Below are 20,461 nucleotides of genomic sequence, written 5' to 3'. Positions count from 1 at the left end.
TCATATCAGGATTATAAAATTCTATATGTTATTCTGAAACACAGTTTGGAGAGGAAACTATTAGCTTATTTAAACAATCGCTCATGGACAAGTTTAGAATCAAAATCTTAGAAATGGTAATCCTTAGACATTATATATAGGATGAGTTTAAGGCTGTAAATGAGGTGAAAAATTTCTCCCACTCATTTCCCAATTAGAGGCAGAGTAAGGAGCAGATTTTGGTCTCTGGAATCCAGACCATTGTCCCTTTGTTGTGTCAGTATTTGCATTTCAACAACAGAAAATACACAGGAAGCCAGGAAAAGCTGGGAAGCTCTTCATATAGATAGCTCATTTAATCTAACATCTATATCAGAAGAACAAGGGTTTTTTTTTTTTCCATTTTTACTATCAGAAAACATCTAAAAACTAAGTTAATCCAGAAATAATGCACTGGTTTTCTGCCTGTTCATCTAATCAGTCTCATAAAATAATGTGTTCTCATTACAATCTGGTAAGAAGAATTTTATTGTAAATTAATGGCTTCATACTTTCACAGCAACCAAAAAACAGACAAAACACATCTACATAGTTTATCTTCTGTCTTTGCAAACTGTACTTTTTCTAAAACAAGAAACTTTGCAAATCATTCCAATGTTCACAGGCTTCAAGTCTGAAATGGTAAATTTCTTGGGGGAATGCCTCTGAAGAGGATTGCTTTGCTTATATTACATGTAATGTGCAGATGGCCAATTATTCCAGTTATGAATCTAGACTACTCTCCTCTAAGTAAGAACAGACTAAATATTTTGTCTGTCTGTTAGTTTGTTTTTCTTATGATACAGTTTGTAGTTTATTTCCAAATGTTCATGTTCTTAGAATGCTTTAGGGAATGAAATAGTTTTGGAGTAGACAAATGATGAATACAAAAGAATAGAAATATTTAGAGTTATGTGGAATAGGTAATCAGTTCTCATGTAACCACTTATTCTTCTGAAATAAAATAAGGAAAACATTTGTCAGTATCTGAATATTATCACTGCCATGGTACATCTACAGTTTTACTTAAAATGACAAATTTATAAATATAAATTCAGTGATGTAAAACCCTATGGCAAAGGAAGTCCTATTTTTTGAGTAAAAATGATCATATTACAAAAATATCTTCAGAAAACATGTTGTTAATGATGACCACCATCTACCTGAAACATAGCAATGGACTTTGACATAGTTATATCAATGTGTTTTAAAGCCATTAAAAAACAAATTATTTATAAAAATATATTCTCATAATTCTGTAATAATAATTCAATTATAGGACACGCCAGATTTCAGCTAACAATATAAATACTATGCTTATGTCCTGTATAATGACCAAAAGAAGCCTAGCACCTTGCTTAACTGCACATTAATCAAAACTTTTCAATATAATACAAATTCTTCTTTAATTAAACGTTTGCCAAGTCTAGAACAAATTCCAAGGCTGCATAACCACAGATACACAGATGACAAAGTGTATTTGTTTCAGGGGAGAGAATAATGGTAATTTATATTTTAGTTTCCTGTACCCCAAATAATTTCATTTTACTGATATAAATCTTGAGTTTAAAAAAAAATAAAAGTAAAAAAATAAATCTTGAGTTTATATGTCTAAACCTAAAGGAAAAATATTTTTAGTGATGGGAAAGCTTTTCTAGCTTTTTCTGAGCCTGTGTCATATCTGTGATCAGTACCTTTGAATAAAGGTATTGGAAAGGTAGAGCTCAAATTAAATTAACAATTATTAATATAAATTAATCAATTATTATTAACAAAGACTTTTCTTATATACTACTTTTTAAAAATACAGTTGACTCTACATAATTTGTATGCTCTTTTAAAGTCAGAATATACAGATACTGCTTTATAAATGAGTATGTTACTTTCTATTCTTTTTAATGTAAAACTAAATATGACCTTTTATAATGCATCAGCTGAAGCTATTTAAATTATTTTTATTAAAAGTTAATTAAATATTTAAATATTATGATGTTTACTAGGGAACGTGGTAGGGCTCTTTAGCTTGAGAGAGGACCAGGGAAATGAGGAGACGAGACCATCTGTCTTCATGTTTAGCATTTTGTGATTGTGTCATAAGTCATGAGTTTTAGGCTTATGATTAGACAAAACTGAGTTACTCACTTGAATACTGATGTGATCATTCATTCAAAAAATATTCATTGTGCCCTCCCTTTTACTATGAAGTGTACTAAGCCGTGGCAACAGACCAGTGAATGAGCCCTCAAGAGGACTATACTATACTCTGGCCAGTGAGCAGAAAGTGAAAAGGAAATTAGAGCAGAGCAAGTTTACTAAGTGTATAAGCAAGGACTTACGTGGGGACACATATGAGGACCAAGCTTCCCAGAGTAAGCGACATCTAAGAGCTGGGTAAACTGGCATTAGCCAGCTTTTAGACCTACAATTTGTGTTAGTTTGAGAGAAGGCAAGAAATATGATGTAAACTCATGAAATAGTAATTTTCATTTTAATTATGAGAAAAGCTGTCAGTAATAAAAATCCTGTATCCTTAAAAATAATTATACATGTGTGTATGTGTATACATGTATGTTTGTGTATGTATGTATATATGTATACACATAGAGAGCCTGGACAAGCTCTGAGAAGACTGAGTAGCACAAAGCATATTTAAATGTTATGTATTTCATTTTTAATAAAAATCAGAACAACACAGTGCTGAACTTGACTAGTTTGAAGGAAGATGGTGATATAACCAGCAGGTTATGAGACACTGAAATAATAAAGGATCAGCTGTATTTACAAGGATAACAAAATGACTAGCCAATTTAGTGTGCTGGTCATTTCAGGGAAATAACTAAATTTAGTAAGCTAACATAAAAGTGAAAAAACACTCATGCCGATTATTTAATGGTCTGATTTCTGTCAAAGTGGCAGTCCTCTGGAGAAAGTCAAATCAAATATTCTGGGATAACATTGCTGATATCAGCTTGTTCTTTTGATATTTGAGTCTTTTTCATAAAAGTGCAGCACAAAATGTATTTTTTAAATCTCTACTTTTTAAGCTCTTTGATTGCTTGGTTCTCTGGCAAATGGGAAGTATTTACACTTTAGGTTTGTCAGTCTCTTACTATAATGAATTAGAATAGCTGAAAATGTAGAAAAGAAATTCAAATCAGTTAGAGACTGTAATATTTATTCATGACTGAAATAAAATGTTGTAAATGTAATTTTGATCTTTAAATCAACAAATTTATCTTTGAGAAAAGAGCAGAACCAAAAAGAAATGCTCTCAGTCCAATTTAAGCTTGCTATTTAGTGACAGCATATGCACAGACCTGTTACCCATTTTGAAGGAGACCCTCTAAAAAAACCGCTGATTTGGAGTTTATTAATATAGTCAAAGGCTCTGTCATCCTTCATTGGGGTAAGGTGAGCAAACGTAGTCTACTATTCTTCATCCTCTTCATTCCACTTTTTATATCTTCTTTGCTATGAAAATTATATCAATTATGCTACAGAAATATATATAATGGTTTAGGCCATTGCTCATGTAATGTGCACATGAGTCACCTGGGGATCTTGTTAGGCTACAGATTCTGATTCAGAAGGGCTGGGTTGGGGCCTGAGATTCTGCATTTCTAATGAGACTTGCCCCTGCTGCTTGTCCAAGAACTACACACTGAATAGGAAGGATCTGTAGGGTCTATGGTTACATTATGTAGCACTGATCTTATGTTCACACACACACACACACAGAGTCAGGTGCCGAGGGCCGAGTTACACACCTCAATTTGGAAATCGTGCTGTCCTCCCCAAAGGTGGCACATTCTCATCACTGAGCCATACAAGGCCCTTATTGTTCTATTTACCAGCACATTCTTTACCTTATCCCTCCTCTCAGTGCCTTAATTCTGAGGATCCCAGTGTCTAAGATTTCTGGTCTCTGAAGGTTTATCTTTCCTGATACTCCTTGGGTAATTGGCATTGCTTTATACACTAACATTTCAGTTGATTTTAAAAGAATTCCATCTCGCCACACAAAAAATGCTGGCAGCTAACATGTTTTCTTTTTTTTTAATTAATTAATTTATTTATTTTTAATTTATGGCTGTGTTGGCTCTTCGTTTATGTACGAAGGCTTTCTCTAGTTGTGGCAAGTGGGGGCCACTCCTCATCGCAGTGCGCGGGCCTCTCACTATCGCGGCCTCTCTTATTGCGGAGCACAGGCTCCAGACGCACAGGCTCAGTAATTGTGGCTCACGGGGCTAGTTGATCCGCGGCATGTGGGATCTTCCCAGACCAGGGCTCGAAACCGTGTCCCCTGCATTGGCAGGCAGATTCTCAACCACTGTGCCACCAGGAAAGCCCCTAACATGTTTTCTTTATATTCAGATGGGCTTGAAGCGGGCACCAATGATTTGAAAAAGCATAATGAAATCCTATTACATATGTACAATAAGAAACCATTTTACTTATTTTTAATCTCATTTCTTCTCAATTTCAGCCACTGTGGTTCAGGGTCTAGGCCTCTGAGCTAATGTATTATTTTTATTTCAGTCAATCACATAATGAAGACCCTTCAGTGTTACCTTGGTTGTTCAGGTATAGTAGATGGGATGTCAGTCTTCTCATAGTGAAATTATTTATAAGTTACTTTTCAAACAGTGAGTCAGTGATGGAGTCAATTTTGGGACTCTGTATATATATCCAGTTTGTTCTTTCTACTGTATGCATGTGGCATTGTACTGAGGATTGGATTATTGAATGGGATGGATTGATTTGGATCCTTATCTAGATTACAAAGAGTTCATAAAGTGAAGAGAGAACTAGCTATCCACTAAAATAAAACTTAGTGTCAGTCTTTATAGAGCCTACACAATGTACAAGCTGTGATATAAATGATATAATCTAAAAGTTAAAATGCTAAAATATAATGTCAAATATTTTCTGGATGGTACCGTTTGCATCAAGGTACATAATCCACCTGATTTTCAGCTCATATCTAATGGGTTCTTATAGTTTATAAATGCTTTAAAATATAACTGAATAAAAATGGTACATGTATTTGCTTTTATTCAAAGTCTCTTAATCATGTAAGAAAATGAAATTCTATCAATTCTTCAATAAATGAGTTTTTTAAAATAACTTTTGTCTACAATTTAGTGTTTGCATCCTGTAAAGTCCTGCTTTTAGTATCTGCTCTTAGAAGTGAACTGTTTGTCAAATTTCCATTAAGCTGAAGGTGAAAAATTAATGAACCACTTACTTCAGATATTTCAAAATGAATGCAAGTCTACTAGTCATGCAGTACAAAAAATCAAAGATTTTGGTATGTTCAATTACTGTTTAGGGTTCAATCACATTTAACTTTTAAATGCATTGTTTCAGATGCTTTTTTTTTACATCTTTATTGGATTATAATTGCATTACAATGGTGTGTTAGTTTCTACTTTATAACAAAGTGAATCAGTTATATATATACATATGTTCCCATATCTCTTCCCTCTTGTGTCTCCCTCCCTCCCACCATCCCTATCCCACCCCTCTATCTAGGTGGTCACAAAGCACCGAACTGATGTCCCTGTGCTATGTGGCTGCTTCCCACTAGTTATCTATTTTACGTTTGGTAGTGTATATATGTCCATGCCACTCTCCCACTTTGTCACAGCTTACCCTTCCCCCTCCCCATATTCTCAAGTCTATTCTCTAGTAGGTCTGTGTCTTTATTCCTGCCTTACCCCTAGGTTCTTCATGACATTTTTTTTTCTTAAATTCCATATATATGTGTTAGCATTCGGTATTTGTCTTTCTCTTTCTGACTTACTTCACTCTGTATGACAGGCTCTAGGTCCATCCACCTCATTACAAATAGCTCAATTTCATTTCTTTTTATGGCTGAGTAATATTCCATTGTATATATGTGCCACATCTTCTTTATCCATTCATCCGATGATGGACACTTAGGTTGTTTCCATCTCTGGGCTATTGTAAATAGAGCTGCAGTGAACATTTTGGTACATGACTCTTTTTGAATTATGGCTTTCTCAGGGTATATGTCCAGTAGTGGGATTGCTGGGTCATATGGTAGTTCTATTTGTAGTTTTTTAAGGAACCTCCATACTGTTCTCCATAGTGGCATTCTGGAGAAAAAAAAAATGAAGTTATTGATTTTTTATTAACTTTAAATATATCTCAAAGATAATTTTATTTATATACTTTTTTTTTTTACCCAGGCAAAGGTAATTTTAGAGCAATGTTCATTAGTGAGTTGATTGGGATGAATGGGTTTTGAAGGTTTTGAGAGTAGTTAGCTGGGGAGAGAGCACTAATGTTCAGCAAGCATAGGATTAATAGAATTCTAATTTTTGTTCAGTTGTAACCCTGCTCCATTTTCTAGGCATTCAGAAAACTGGTAAGACAGAGACGTTAAACTATTTTTCAAGAAATTGTTAATCCATCTTCCCTCCCTCCCTCTCTCTCTTCCTTTTCTTTTCTTTTCTTTTCTTTCTTTCTTTCTTTCTTTCTTTCTCCCCCCTTTCTTTCTTTCTTTCTTTTCTTTTCTCTTTTCTTTTCTTTTCTTTCTTTCTCCCATTAATTATGGAGCTCCTGTTATGATCCTGGCAATGTGTTGAGCATTGTGTGTCATGCAGTGATGTAGAAGACTTGGTCCTTTTCTTTAAGGAGTTTAGAGGGGAAAACCAAAATGTTTTTACATAACGATAATGTTAATTAGAAATGGCAAGCACTGAAAAAAAAAAGGTGCAGATATATCACATAGAGCTGAAGGTGTCAGAGAAAGTTTCTTGTGAAAAATGAGTTGGGCTTTAAAGGAAATATGTAGTTCAGACATGAGATACATGAGAAGAGCAAGTAAAGTGGGAGGAATGGCTTACGTAAAAACATGGAGGTATAAATCACAGAATATGTAGGGGGATAGCTTAAGATTTAGCATAAGATATGTGGAGAGGAATGGTAGGAAATAATGTTGGAAATATAAGGTCTGAGATGGTGAAGGGCCTTGAACGGCAAGTTCAGTATCTGAACTGAAGAGTGGTGAAATCATGCAGCATTTTAAGATGTTTCATTTTGTGTTGGCAGCAAGTTAGCACCTAATGTCCATGAAAACTGCAAAATAACAGACTGTACATTTCTCATAAATACTATCTCATTGTCCTGTGTACACTATAAATTTCAAAGGTAATGGCTGAGGGAGAAAATACATGCTGGGAGAACCAGAGTGAGACGGCTATATCAGGACCTCCCAGCTGGCGTGCTGAGTGAGGTATAATGTCTGTGCCTTGAGATATTAATCACCATGGCCCCGGGTGCAGCCTGGAGAAACAGTAACTCAGGACAGCAACTTCCTTGTGGTCTGAAAGTCCCTTTCAGTTGACCTCAGCTGGCTGCTTGGCTGCTATCATCTTCTGTGTGAACCATGCAGGGCCCGATTCACGGGTGTGCAATCCACCCTCAAAAGCGCCCACACCTGATTCATTTCCCTGCTATTGCCATATTGAAATCCTTCCTACTGTTTGAACAAGAGGCCCCACATTGTCATTTTGCTCTGGGCCTTGCAAATTATATTGCCAGTCTTGGTACTATGACACGAACGAAAATGGTTATGGACTACACTAGGGTCAAATGAACTATGTTATGGTCAAAATGCACAGTTGTATATCCATATAAAAAGGGCTTCTAAATTATGAGACCAGCTCTGTGTTTATACAACAAAATTGATCCTAAACTTAAATCTCATTACTTTTTCTTCAAAGCCATGACTTCTGTGACTGCCATAGGCCCAAGCTAAATACCACATTTTAGCCTTGTGGTTTTCCTGATGATAAATTAAGGAAATGCTTCCGTAACATATTTTCTCATGTATAATCTTTCTCCTGGAGCCTGTATACCAGTATTGTAGAGTTCTGCACCCCATGCAGTTCTACCAAATTAAATTCTGAGAAAACCTGTGGCAATTATTTTCCCTAATAAAGGTCTGAAAAATATAGCTCTGTATTCTCAAGTATTATTGGCTGCCTGATAGTCATTCCATTGTGTATTTCTTTTTCTGAGTCAGTATAAATATATAAACCAAATAAGCATATATTTTTTAGTTCTTTCCTTATGCAGAATTTATTCTCTCCAATCTCTTACCCAGAGTACTTGTGTAATTTTTCTCTTGTGTTACCATAGTTGTTTCTCTTCTTATTTTCATTTAATTTTTATTTTTTCAAAGTTATAGATGAATATAAATAGATATTTCTATAAAGCTTTATTTATAAAAATGTGTCATCTTTTTTCTCCCATCCTTCCCTGTGTTTCTCTCCCCTTTGTCTGTCCCAAAGGCAAGCACTTAGTTGCTTTCAACATTTGTAGTTGTTACCTACTTTTCATATTTATGTCTCTGCCTCCCAATAGTATGTTTAAGAGCTGAATACATTTTTCAATTGTATTCATTATATTGACTTACCACTGTGAAAAATAAAGATTTAATTTTCCTTCATAAGTTTCCATGTACCTTCATCCCTGACGTTTGCCCTTTTCTCTTTTTTCCTAAAGAATAATATCCATTTTTGTATTAAAAAGTCATTATTTATATTACTATATGTGAATATTTTTCACAATGTATGATGATTGCATTTTTCTCGAGAAAATTTTTGCTCCCTTTGAAACTAATAGTTGTCTCATTTTATAGATTTCTCATTCTTCTGTATATCTCGAACCTCTTCAAATGCTAATTCTCTGATCTTACTGTGAATATGTTCTCAGAACATTAAGACACATCTGGTATTCCCATGATTTTTGTTTTTCTGGAGACCCCCTTCCTGACATCCTCTTCTTATCCTCACTAGGTCTGCTGCTTGTGTACCTTTCTAGGTTTGGCCTTGGCTGAGAGCTCCTACTTAAGAATGGCAGCATAAGTTCATTGGAAGTTCTGTATGTGGTGAGATGTATTGACTGATAAGTGTCAATGTAGGATGTTTTGAGGGAGTTATTTTATTGGTAGACTTCCAGATTTTCAGTATTTTTCTATATTCTCCATTGCCCTGGTCCTATTTACCACAAGTGAATTATCTAGTGCCCAACCTGGAAGGAAGGATTCTGGGCACCACAAAAGTAAGGCATCTGAAGGGTCTCAGCAATCATAACACCGTCCCATTTAAAGTACGAATCACCCTTCACTGTGTCTCGTGTCTCCCTGTTCAGTGTCCCACTTTCAGTCTCTGCTGGAGGGAGGGAGGACCGGGCACTGTTCATGTTGACTGGGTGAGTGAGGGGTTCAGGAGGAGAGACCACCCTCACAATCCGAATTTCATCAAACTCTCCTGTTTCCAGCCCCTCCATTACCCCTATTTTAATAGGTAGTTGGTGTTACCAGTTCTCAAGAGTTTCTGGGTTCTGTGGTACAAACTGCATTGCTTTTCAGCTTCCCCCCTCTGCTGGCTTAGGTTTTGCTCTCCTTGGTCTGTCACATCAGTTGACACTTATTCATCTGCTTTCATGCTTCTATTGATAGAATCTTATTGCTAATGTGTCTCCTATTCTCTTGGCCCCTGTGGATTGATGCTTTTTATCTCTTTGTTGTCATTTCAGTGGAGAATGGAAGTAAATGCCTGTGTACGACCTGCCATCATTGACTAGGATACTTAATAGTATTTGGACTGAATTTTTATTATGAAGTATCTCAAATCATTTTTAATAAGTAGACAGAGTATAACCAAGGAATAAACAAAAAAATGAGCTGAAATAAACTTACTGCTCATCATTTAAAGACGTATTACAGACAAACCTGCTCTTCAAGTGTTTTTAACTGCTGTTTACTAAGGATTCTCTTTCTTTCTCTTTTCAATACAGATGGAAGCTTTAGACAAAACCGATCAAACCTCACCTCTCTACTAGTGCAGCCCATCTCAGCATCTCTCGTTGCAAAACTCATCTCTTCACCGAAAGATAGAATCACACACAGTGCCTGTAGCCCTCTAGAACTTCCAAATAATGGTAAAGTACTTAATGTCTTTCTGTGTGTCGTCTAGTTTTTATAAGGCCCATGATCATTATTAATCTCTTTGATTGACATTTTTCGGATTATTCTTTAAAAAAAAAAAACATTTATTTTTGTTGAGGTGAGCATTTATTTCTCTTCTCTGGCTCTTAAAAGGACATTTTCGAAAGTAATTTTGATAAAGACTGAGAGTTGACCAAGCTGAGAGATTAAAAAAAGAGGAAAAGCATTTTGAACTGTAACAAAGAAAAGCAGCTTTACGAATAAAGCATTTTATACATTCATGAAAATCTGTTTAACACAGCTTCTCAGTTTAAGCTTCAGCAATCTTGTTGCCTGCCAAGATTCAGTGGATAGCAGTCAGCTATCTGGCGTATGAAGTCTTTTAGTAGAAAGCATTAGAGCCTAATTCCTGCTGTTGACTAAAAAATCCCTCTGTCTTTACGCATCATTGCCCGAGGGATGCTTCTTGTACTGCAGTGCAGTTTGTCAGGCCTTGTTGGACCACAAAGGATAAAACTCAACTTATTCAGCTACTGTGGTGTGGTGAAAATCCGGGGCTGTGTCTTATTTCTACTTCCAGCCTCAGCATTAGACCTCTAAAGAAGAGACTCTCCTTACATATTGTTAAATTTGTATCACGTTGCTGTGAAAGTCAACTTGAGGGCTCTGTTTTTGTGTCCAGACCCAAAGGCTCAGCTACCATGTTTTATCTCATCTGTTTTCTCCTGACACCAAAAGCATAAAAAATATGTTTTGAAAAAGGCCTAAAAAAACCCAAAACAAACAAACAAACAAAAAAACACCTGAGTACATTCAGAATTGCCCTTTGTTAGAGACATAGGCTTTTCAGAGTTCTGTAGCTTGAGAGCCTCAACTGATTTTTGATTGAACATAGTAGGAACTATAGAAAACAGGGTTAAACCTGCGTCCTCAAAGCAGGAAAGAAGAAGCTCTTGAGGAGCTTTTTCTTTTGCTTAGTTTTTTCTGTCTTCTATTCCTGAGCCCCACAATTTGATAATGAGCTCTATTTGTTAAAATATGTAAATAACACTATAATAATAGTTTACTTATAAGAAAAGCACTGAACATTGAAAAGACCAGATTTAAGTCCAGATTAATTAACTGATTGATTTATTCAGTAAACATTTACAGCCTCTAATATGTTCAGCCACTGCCCTGCCCTCAGTGAGTTGACAGTCCATGTCAGCTCCATGACTGCTCATATATCACCTCCCTGTGGGAAGCTTTCTGTGTCTGTGTCTACAGAAGGATATCCTACCTTCTAGTATCTTATGTTGTTCTGAGAATCAAATTAGGACGTTTAAGTGAGTATTTTTCTATACTGTAAAATGTTATGTTAGCAAGTATCATCCTTATCAAATAACTAGATCAATTTCCCCCAAATATGTTAAATGTCTGCATAATAAGGGCACAACTAAGCAAAATGGCATTCTCCAGCTATATTTCTCTCTGCACTAAGTTAGCAACATGTATGAAGTTTAGAGGAAAAATTGAGATATATTCTGAAACCTGTTTGTAACTCCAGTGTTAAAGAAGCAACAAGCTAGGCCTGCTTTCTAAGCAGTTATGCCATATCAAGTTTTCCTCATGGGTGCAGCGATTATTATTGGTTTTAGAAATTTTCAGACAGAGATATATTTCAATCAAGATATTTCACATTGTAATGGATCCTTCTTTCATCAATTTTTTTACTATGGAATATTACCTTTTGATTTCCCAAACGCCTATTGAGCAGTCTCAGTGAGTTATTACATTTAACCTGATCTTACATGTAGGATAAATGACCCTTAACCCCAGTGTTTTAGACAACAGTACTCATGATACATAAAAGATGATTAACTTTTAAGTTTTCTAAGAAACACATAAATGCATTAGTTGCTCACTATGATCTGTATCGGGATGGGACATGAAAAGGATACAGAATGATGTGTTATATTTTTGAGCAATAAGAGCAACACTTGTAGTTTATGGATTAAAAAAAAGTAATGTAAAGCTTATTATAATTACATCTGACTTGAATTTTATAAGTATAGTCTTGAGTTATATTTTGTTTTGTTTTGTTTTGTTTTCGGTATGCGGGTCTCTCACTGCTGTGGCCTCTCCCATTGCGGAGCACAGGCTCCAGGCGCAGGCTCAGTGGCCATGGCTCATGGGCCCAGCCGCTCCGCGGCACGTGGGATCTTCCTGGACTGGGGCACAAACCTGTGTCCCCTGCATCGGCAGGAGGACTCTCAACCACTGCGCCACCAGGGATGCCCTAGTCTTGAGTTTTAATGTAGGAAAATCTTCACTCAAAAGTTTGGACAGGAGTGCATTCAAAATATGTGTGCAGGGCTTCCCTGGTGGCACAGTGGTTGAGATTCTGCCTGTCGATGCAGGGGACACGGGTTCGTGCCCCGGTCCGGGAAGATCCCGCGTGCCATGGAGCGGCTGGGCCCGTGAGCCATGGACGCTAAGCCTGTGCATCTGGAGCCTGTGCTCCACAATGGGAGAGGCCACTACAGTGAGAGGCCCGCGTACAGCAAAAAAAAAAAATATATATATATATATATATATATGTGTGTGTGTGTGTGTGTGTGTGTGTGTGTGCAAATCAACTAATTATTTATCTAACTCATTTAACCCTTTATATACACTTAAACAGAATTCTCTAGAGTCCAGACAGAAATGTGGTGGAGTTTGCCTGCCATGCTTTCTTTTTCAGCATCCATTTGCCCCTTCCCCTTTTTGAACTGTTGCCAACATTTCCTAGCAATATAGTATGAGTAGGTTTGACCATATCTTAAGCTGTAGAAGTAGATCCTGATTGGCTTGAGTCTATCAGCATACCACATCAACCATGGGATGATGGTTGGTTCAAGGATGATGTAAGTTTGGCTAAACAGAGACGTGATTCAACTTCTGGACTTTGAATAATGGCTAACTTTAACAGTAGAGCTGAACAGGAAAGCATATAGCCCTGGGATCTTTCAGTAGCCTTTCTGGGACCTTGAAAGTATAATACCTGAAAATGGAACCAATACAAGGAAGGGGTAGGTGAATAATGTGGAGAGAGAGAGTGTGAGAGAGAGACTGACTCTTGTCCACATCATTTGATGCTTAAATAAAGCCTTGTCTAAAAGCCCAATCTACTGAATTAGCCATATATATGAGACAGTACATTTCCTTTCTTTTTTTTTTTGTCAACTTATGTTCGATTTTCAGTTACTTGCAAACAAAAGCTACACAACTGATACTGTAAAACCACACTAAACAAAATAATTAAATATCTATATGCATGAAATAGACTCAGCTAAGTGAATTGAAGAGGATGGTATTTGTAGGGCAAGTCCTCAAGAACTAAGAAAATTGTATGAGGAATAGAAAAGGAAGCAGGAGAAAAGTTTCTTGCCCCAATATACACAGAGTTTTTGCATTGATTAGACAATTGGATATTGACACCATTTAATTTTCCATGACTTTTGTAGGTCTTACCCGTTGATTATATATTGTCAATCTTTGTCCTTAAGAGTCAATCAATACATGGAAATGTGAATTTTCAGATATCAATCTGAGCTTGTTAAAAACCATAACTATAGTGAAAAAATGAGATGAGAAAGTATAAAATCTGTTAATGTAATTTAGGGTGAAAAATATTAATGAATTGTGCTTAAAGAAATATTTTAATATGTTTGAATTACTTTTGATAAATAGAAAAAAATGACTTACTATGATGCATAAAATTTAGTGTCATTAGTGATAAGTTTTCACATAAGTAAATTTGGATCATATATCTTCAAATGGATATATATATACATAGCTATATATAACTACTATTTCCCTATTCACAATTATATATGTTCTTTGTTCAAAATTTTTTTATCAGAGTAATATAATGCTCTCTGATAATTTTTATAATTTTCACATATTTCAAATGAATTTTGAAGATCTATATTTCTAATTTGTTAACAGCCACTTGAAAGTATGCATTATTTTCATTTTTTGAACAGAAATGTAAAAAGAAGTATTCAACATATTATCGACAAAGTGTGGTTATTCTAAAATTTGTTGGCAAATAATACATATCAGCTTTTAAGGAAATATCCACTAACAAGAAATGTTAGTACAGGTTAAATCCAGCATTGTTTTTTGTTACATATGAGACTAACCATCCTGTTCAGAGTAGCCTCAGTGTTGGTGTATGTGAAAAGAGCCAGGAGTACATTGTGCTATTATGGTAAAAGAATGTCTTAAGATATATGTGTGTGTGTGTCTGTCTGTCTTAAGTAGATAATGGAGTGGTATGGATGTGATATGCTATATGCTGTGGCTTGGCTTTTAGAAGCTTTGTAAAAGAGAATTCCCCAGTAGATTTTTTAAAAATTCAGAGAATTGAAGACTTGTTTTAGAGTAGGTTGAGCTTTAATAACTTCTAGTCATCAACATGGAGGGAAATATCCAGAATAACATGAGGAAAAATGTAATGTACTCAGATAACTTCTATATAGCATTCATGTTGATATGATGGCCACTCTTTTTTAAAAAAAAGTCAGTGAGCTAGACTACTGTAGGAAAGACTGATAGGTCTTGTGACAGATGCAAGCTAGATATTAGGAATCACTAAATGGCATTGATGACACCCCAATTTTATGGCTCTTCAAGCTTCCAGTTGCACAGTGAACCTAGGAGTCTGAGCAGGAAGCCGATAACAGAGTACTCTGTAGAACTAAAGATCAGCCTTCATGAGCTGCCAGTCTGCAGTCCTCAGACAAAAGGAAAAAAAAGCTTTAGAAATCACTTTGAAGGTCTGTTCATCAAGGGTCTTAAACAGAGTGAACACAGGTGGGAAACCTATTATCCAAAATCCACAGAAAGTACAGTCAATTCTCTGTTTCCCGGGGAGTACAGGTTGGGTTTACAGAGGGTGACACAGATGTCATTCACCAGAACTTCTCAGGTTTCCAGTTTTCTGTCTTGACGGTTTTGATTTTAGGAAATGATTCAGCTTAGATCCAGTCTAGAGTTTTGTTTGTTTGTTTGCTGGAAGACCTAGAGACAATCTGAAATACACAATATGAAGCAAAATTACTTTAACAAGTATTTTCCAATTTTTAATGTTTCTCAGCAATTTTTTACAGTTTCTTACATTCTTATCACATCGTTTCTTAAGTAACTGTACTCTTTCCAAATTATAGAAGCTCCAACTAAATTTTGTAGTTTATGTATAAATCTATCAGAGTGTACCTTATCTTTATATTTTGAGGATCATTTTTTCATAATGGATGACCATTGTCATTTACTATCCTAGAAACTGCCAGAGATTCCTGAATGCCTTTCTGGTTCTATATCTTGCTATTCCCTTCATGTAGCCACAATTTCTTCCTATTATTCTAATTAGTATTATCCAAATATGTCTTGCAAGTTGTAAAACCCCAGTATACTCTAAAGCTCTGTGCAAGTGCCATCTCCTCCATAAAGAGCCCTTTGGAGTTCTACTCCAGTTGGAAATACCCTTACTCTCTGCTATGCTTTAGGCAGTTATATGATATTTGGTATCGGGATATCATACTCTTCTGAGGAAGAGATAAACAACTTGGATATTCATTAGAATGTACTGTTTCGACTTTATTTCTGTATGATTTCAATTCTTTCAGGTTTTCTTTATAGCCCAGGATTTGATAAGTGTCCCATGAGAATTTAAAAAGAATGTGTACTGTGTAGTTGTCAGGTGTAGAGTTTTATATGTATCCATTTAGACCAAGTACCTTAGTCAGGGCATTCAAATATTCTGTATCTTATTTTTAGTGCTAAAATCTCCTACTATAACTATCTATTTGTTTATTTTATCTTGTTCTATTAATTTTTTTTTTTTTTTTTTTTTTTTTTTTTTTTTTTTTGCGGTATGCGGGCCTCTCACTGTTGTGGCCTCTCCCGTTGCGGAGCACAGGCTCCGGATGCGCAGGCCCAGCGGCCATGGCTCACGGGCCCAGCCGCTCCGCGGCATATGGGATCCTCCCAGACCAGGGCACGAACCCGTATCCCCTGCATTGGCAGGCGGACTCTCAACCACTGCGCCACCAGGGAGGCCCTTAATTTTTGATTTATGTATTTTGAGTTCATTTCTTAGATGTTTATAAATTCAAATATATAAAATCTTCCTGGTTAGTTGAAACACTTATCAGATGAAGTGATCTTTATATCTATAATGCCTGTCTTAAATTTGATTTGACCTGATTCTAATTTAACTACATTAGCTTTTTCTTTTTCTTTTTTTTTTGGTTAGTGTCTTTATGCTATATCTTTTTTTTTTTTTTTTTTTTTTTTACTTTCACCCTTTCTGTATCTTTATATTTTAACATGTCTTCTTGATAACAAATAATTTTCATTTTACCTACAATCTGATCATCTTTTAACTGGAGCATCTAATCCACTTAATGTGATTACTAAGGTATTTATGCTTACATTTTTCACCCTGATTTGGGTTTCTTCTTTGTAACATATATTATGTTTTCCTCTTATTTTATATATCTTTTTACTTTGTCATATATGGCCTTTATTATGTTGAGGGAGGTTCCCTCTATGCCCACTTTCTGGAGAGTTTTTATCATAAATGGGTGTTGAATTTTGTCAAAAGCTTTTTCTGCATCTATTAAGATGATCATATGGTTTTTATTCTTCAGTATGTTAATATGATGTATCACATTGATTGATTTGCATATATTGAAGAATCCTTGCATCCCTGGGATAAATCCCACTTGATCATGGTGTATGATCCTTTTAATGTGTTGTTGGATTCTGTTTGCTTGATTTTGTTGCGGATTTTTGCATCTATATGCATCAGTGATATTGGTCTGTAATTTTCTTTTTTTTTTGTAGTATCTTTGTCTGGTTTTGGTATCAGGGTGACGGTGGCATCATAGAATGAGTTTGGGAGTGTCCTTTACTCTGCAGTTTTTTGGAAAAGTTTGAGAAGGATGGGTGTTACCTCTTCTCTAAATGTTTGATAGAATTCACCTGTGAAGCCATCTGGTCCTGGACTTTTGTTTGTTGGAAGATTTTAATCACAGTTTCAATTTCATTACTTGTGATTGGTCTGTTCATATTTTCTATTTCTTCCTGGTTCAGTCTTGGAAGGTTATACCTTTTTAAGTATTTGTCCATTCCTTCCAGGTTGTCCATTTTATTGGCATAGAGTTGCTTGTAGTAGTCTCTTAGGATGGTTTGTATTTCTGCGGTGTCTGTTGTAACTTCTCCTTTTTCATTTCTAATTTTATTGATTTGAGTCTTCTCCCTTTTTTTCTTGATGAATCTGCCTAATGGTTTACCAATTTTGTTTATCTTCTCAAAGAACCAGCTTTTAGTTTTATTGATCTTTGCTATTGTTTTCTTTGTTTCTATTTCATTTATTTCTGCTCTGATCTTTATTATTTCTTTCCTTCTGCTAACTTTGGGTTTTGTTTGTTCTTCTTTCTCTAGTTCCTTTAGGTATAAGGTTAGATTATTTGAGATTTTTCTTGTTTCTTGAGGCAGGATTTTATTGCTATAAACTTCCCTCTTAGAACTGCTTTTGCTGCATCCCATAGGTTTTGGATCATCATTTTTTCATTGTCATTTGTCTCTATGTGTTTTTTTGATTTCCTCTTTGATTTCTTCAGTGATCTCTTGGGTATTTAGTAACATAATGTTTAACCCCCATATGTTTGTGTTTTTTACATTTTTTTTCCTGTAATTGATTTCTAATGTCATAGCATTGTGGTCAGAAAAGATGCTCGATATGATTTCAATTTTCTTAAATTTACTGAGGCTTGTTTTGTGACCCAGAATGCGATCTATCCTGGAGAATGTTCCATGTTCACTTGAGAAAAAAGTGTAATCTGTTGTTTTGGGATGGAATGTCCTATAAATATCAATTAAATCTCTCTGGGCTACTTAGTCATTTAAACCTTGTGTTTCCTTATTAATTTTCTGTTTGGTTGATCTGTCCATTTGTGTAAGTGAGGTGTTAAAGTCCCCCACTATTATTGTGTTACTGTTGATACACTCTTATAAGGGACACAAAGAAGGTAAAAGCTATTTTTGTTCTCAGGTTCACACTCCTCAAAATATCTTATTATTTAGATAATCTTACTAGTTTAAAAGAATAATATTTAGTTAAATTTTACTTGTTTTTCCAAATACATGCAAGCTCCCAAGAGTACACACACACATGAATTTTTCTGCGTATATGTGTTCACTAAAGAGGGGTTAGCTACTATTGATGAAAAGTATGTGGTAAAACTGACCAAGCAAATGGTTTTTGTTCAGTATCTGTTTGCTTGTCTCACTTTTTCAGAACGAAAATTTTACAGTACTACAGCATATTTAGGGAGTATGCATGCATATTTTTACTTTTTTTAAGTGTAATTTCTGTTATTATAAAAATGGTTACTACACATTGAGTTAGAAAAGAGATAAGCAAAAATATGAAAATAAATCAATACATTCTGTGTCAGTCATTTTAGGCTTTCATAGTAAGTTACCACAGACTGGATGCATTAGACAGCAGACATTTATTTTCTCACAATTCTGGAGCTGAGAAGTGAGAGACTCAAAGTGCCAGAAAATTAGCCTTCTGGTGAGAGCTCTCTTTCTGGCTTACAGACGACTGCCTTCTCTCCAAGTCCTCACATGGCCCTTTCTCTATGTACACACAGAGAGAGTTACAGGTCTGTTCTGTCTGTCCCTCTTTTTATAAGGCCACCAGTCCTATCAGATTAGAGTACCATTCTTAAGATCTATTTTAACTTTAATTACCTTCTTAAAGGCCCTGTCTTCAAATAAGCCAGACTGGAGTTGAGGACTTCAACATATGAATTTTAAGGGACACAATTCAGTGTAGAACACATTTTTTTACACCCAGTAATTACTGCTTTGAACACCTTGATATAAATTCCTATAGATTTAGATATAAATGTATATATATAGCCAAAATGAGATCATACTATACATATTATTTTGAAAATTGTTTAATTATCACCACTTTTTCATGATAATAAACTTAATCATTTTTAATACACAGACTATACTAAATTTTAGTAATCACCATAGTCTTGTACAGTGGGTTTATCCAAACCAATATCCGGTTGAGGCCTAAAAATTGTATTTCTTCTAATGCAGTATGATCCTCTTTTCCTCTTTTGACACTCACTTGTCTGTGGGACCAAGTCACTGATCCTGCATGTCTTATTGTCTAGATTTGTAGGATGCTTCTTGTGATTTTTATTCAACTAATTCTTCTAATCCTTGTATTTCCTGTAAACTTGAAATTAATTCTAAAGATTTATCATAGAAAACTCATTATGTAATTAGAGGATAAACTTTTTTAAGGACATATTCTTGTAGCTGATGTTTTTGTCAGTATCCAGGACATGGTAGGGCATGCCCCATTGACTCAGGTGAAGTGGGGCATAGTAGACAGAGTTGGGTCTTAAGACTAGAATTACCCCCTTGCATAAGGTTAAATTCACTGGAGGATATAGTAAAATGTAATTTCTGAGAAAATTCCAACATGGCAGGAAGAACATGGTATCTGGGGCAGGTCTGATATCTGTTTGTATACATTGCTGTGGACATTCTAGTTATTTGCTGCCAATCCATTCTGATTGGTCAGTGTATGCAGTATCAATTGATAAATATTTAAAATAAGAAAATAAGACCCTTAGTCTAGAACATATGATGTCCAGTCACCAGTGTTTGTTCAGAAACACCTTTGGCAATAGGGAGATCCCATGTGGAAAAATGGAGTACCCAGAAAGCTATAAAAATTATGATGATATATAATCCAGAAATTTTATACTCAGATAGTTAGGCAAGCAGTTGGCATTTAGGAAAGATGTGAGCAGACTACAAAAGCCCAGTCATCAAATCTGTGATTCTAGAGCAGATTCCTGTCCCTGGGGTGCAATAAAATTGAAAAAATAGAAAATAATTCAGAGTCCCAATCCTAGAAGTTCTATTCTGAAGTCAGGAAAGCAACAAATGCTTAATTATTGCAGCTGGGACTCAAGAATTAGCAGCAATTGTTAGTCCTCAAATCTCTCTAAAGAAGGTTGGAATTTTTCCTAGATACTGGGTAAGTTTATAGTGCAGGTGGAGATGAAGCTTTGTTAGCTATTGGGGAAAAAGATGACAGAATCAGTTGATCCTTCATGATGGCAACAAAAATGCAAGACAGAATTATCACTAGAACATAATTTCTGCACATTATGAAATTAAGGACTGGAGAGAGGCAGCTGCTTTTATGTATCTTAGCTCTGACACTCCTCACCCTATTTGAATACAAATGTTCTCTGAGTGGAACACATTTTTGTCATCTTGAAATCTTTTGAACTTCACATATAAAATTTCAAGCTTCCATCCAACTATGGAACATGAAAGACAGAAAATATTTGGTAAATGTGAGCTGGAAATGTTATCTTA

The 20,461-nt window shown here is 35.4% G+C and overlaps 1 protein-coding gene across 8 annotated transcripts in view; it reads left to right on the top strand.

Moving 5' to 3' along the window:
- NAALADL2 (N-acetylated alpha-linked acidic dipeptidase like 2) overlaps positions 1-20,461 on the top strand; it is a 1,538,215-nt gene that overhangs the window by 1,109,152 nt on the left and 408,602 nt on the right. For all 8 annotated transcript variants that reach the window (XM_082624729.1, XM_082624727.1, XM_082624728.1 and 5 more), the window contains one exon: positions 9,853-9,996. In XM_082624729.1, the coding sequence (XP_082480855.1) occupies positions 9,853-9,996 (144 nt within the window). The remainder of the gene's footprint in view (positions 1-9,852; positions 9,997-20,461) is intronic.

The sequence above is a fragment of the Mesoplodon mirus genome (genome assembly GCF_964341445.2).
Source record: "Mesoplodon mirus genome assembly, chromosome: 6".
In the NCBI taxonomy this organism is placed as follows: domain Eukaryota; kingdom Metazoa; phylum Chordata; class Mammalia; order Artiodactyla; family Ziphiidae; genus Mesoplodon; species Mesoplodon mirus.
Note: the sequence above shows the minus strand (reverse complement) of the source record. Positions and strands in the feature narration are given on the sequence as shown.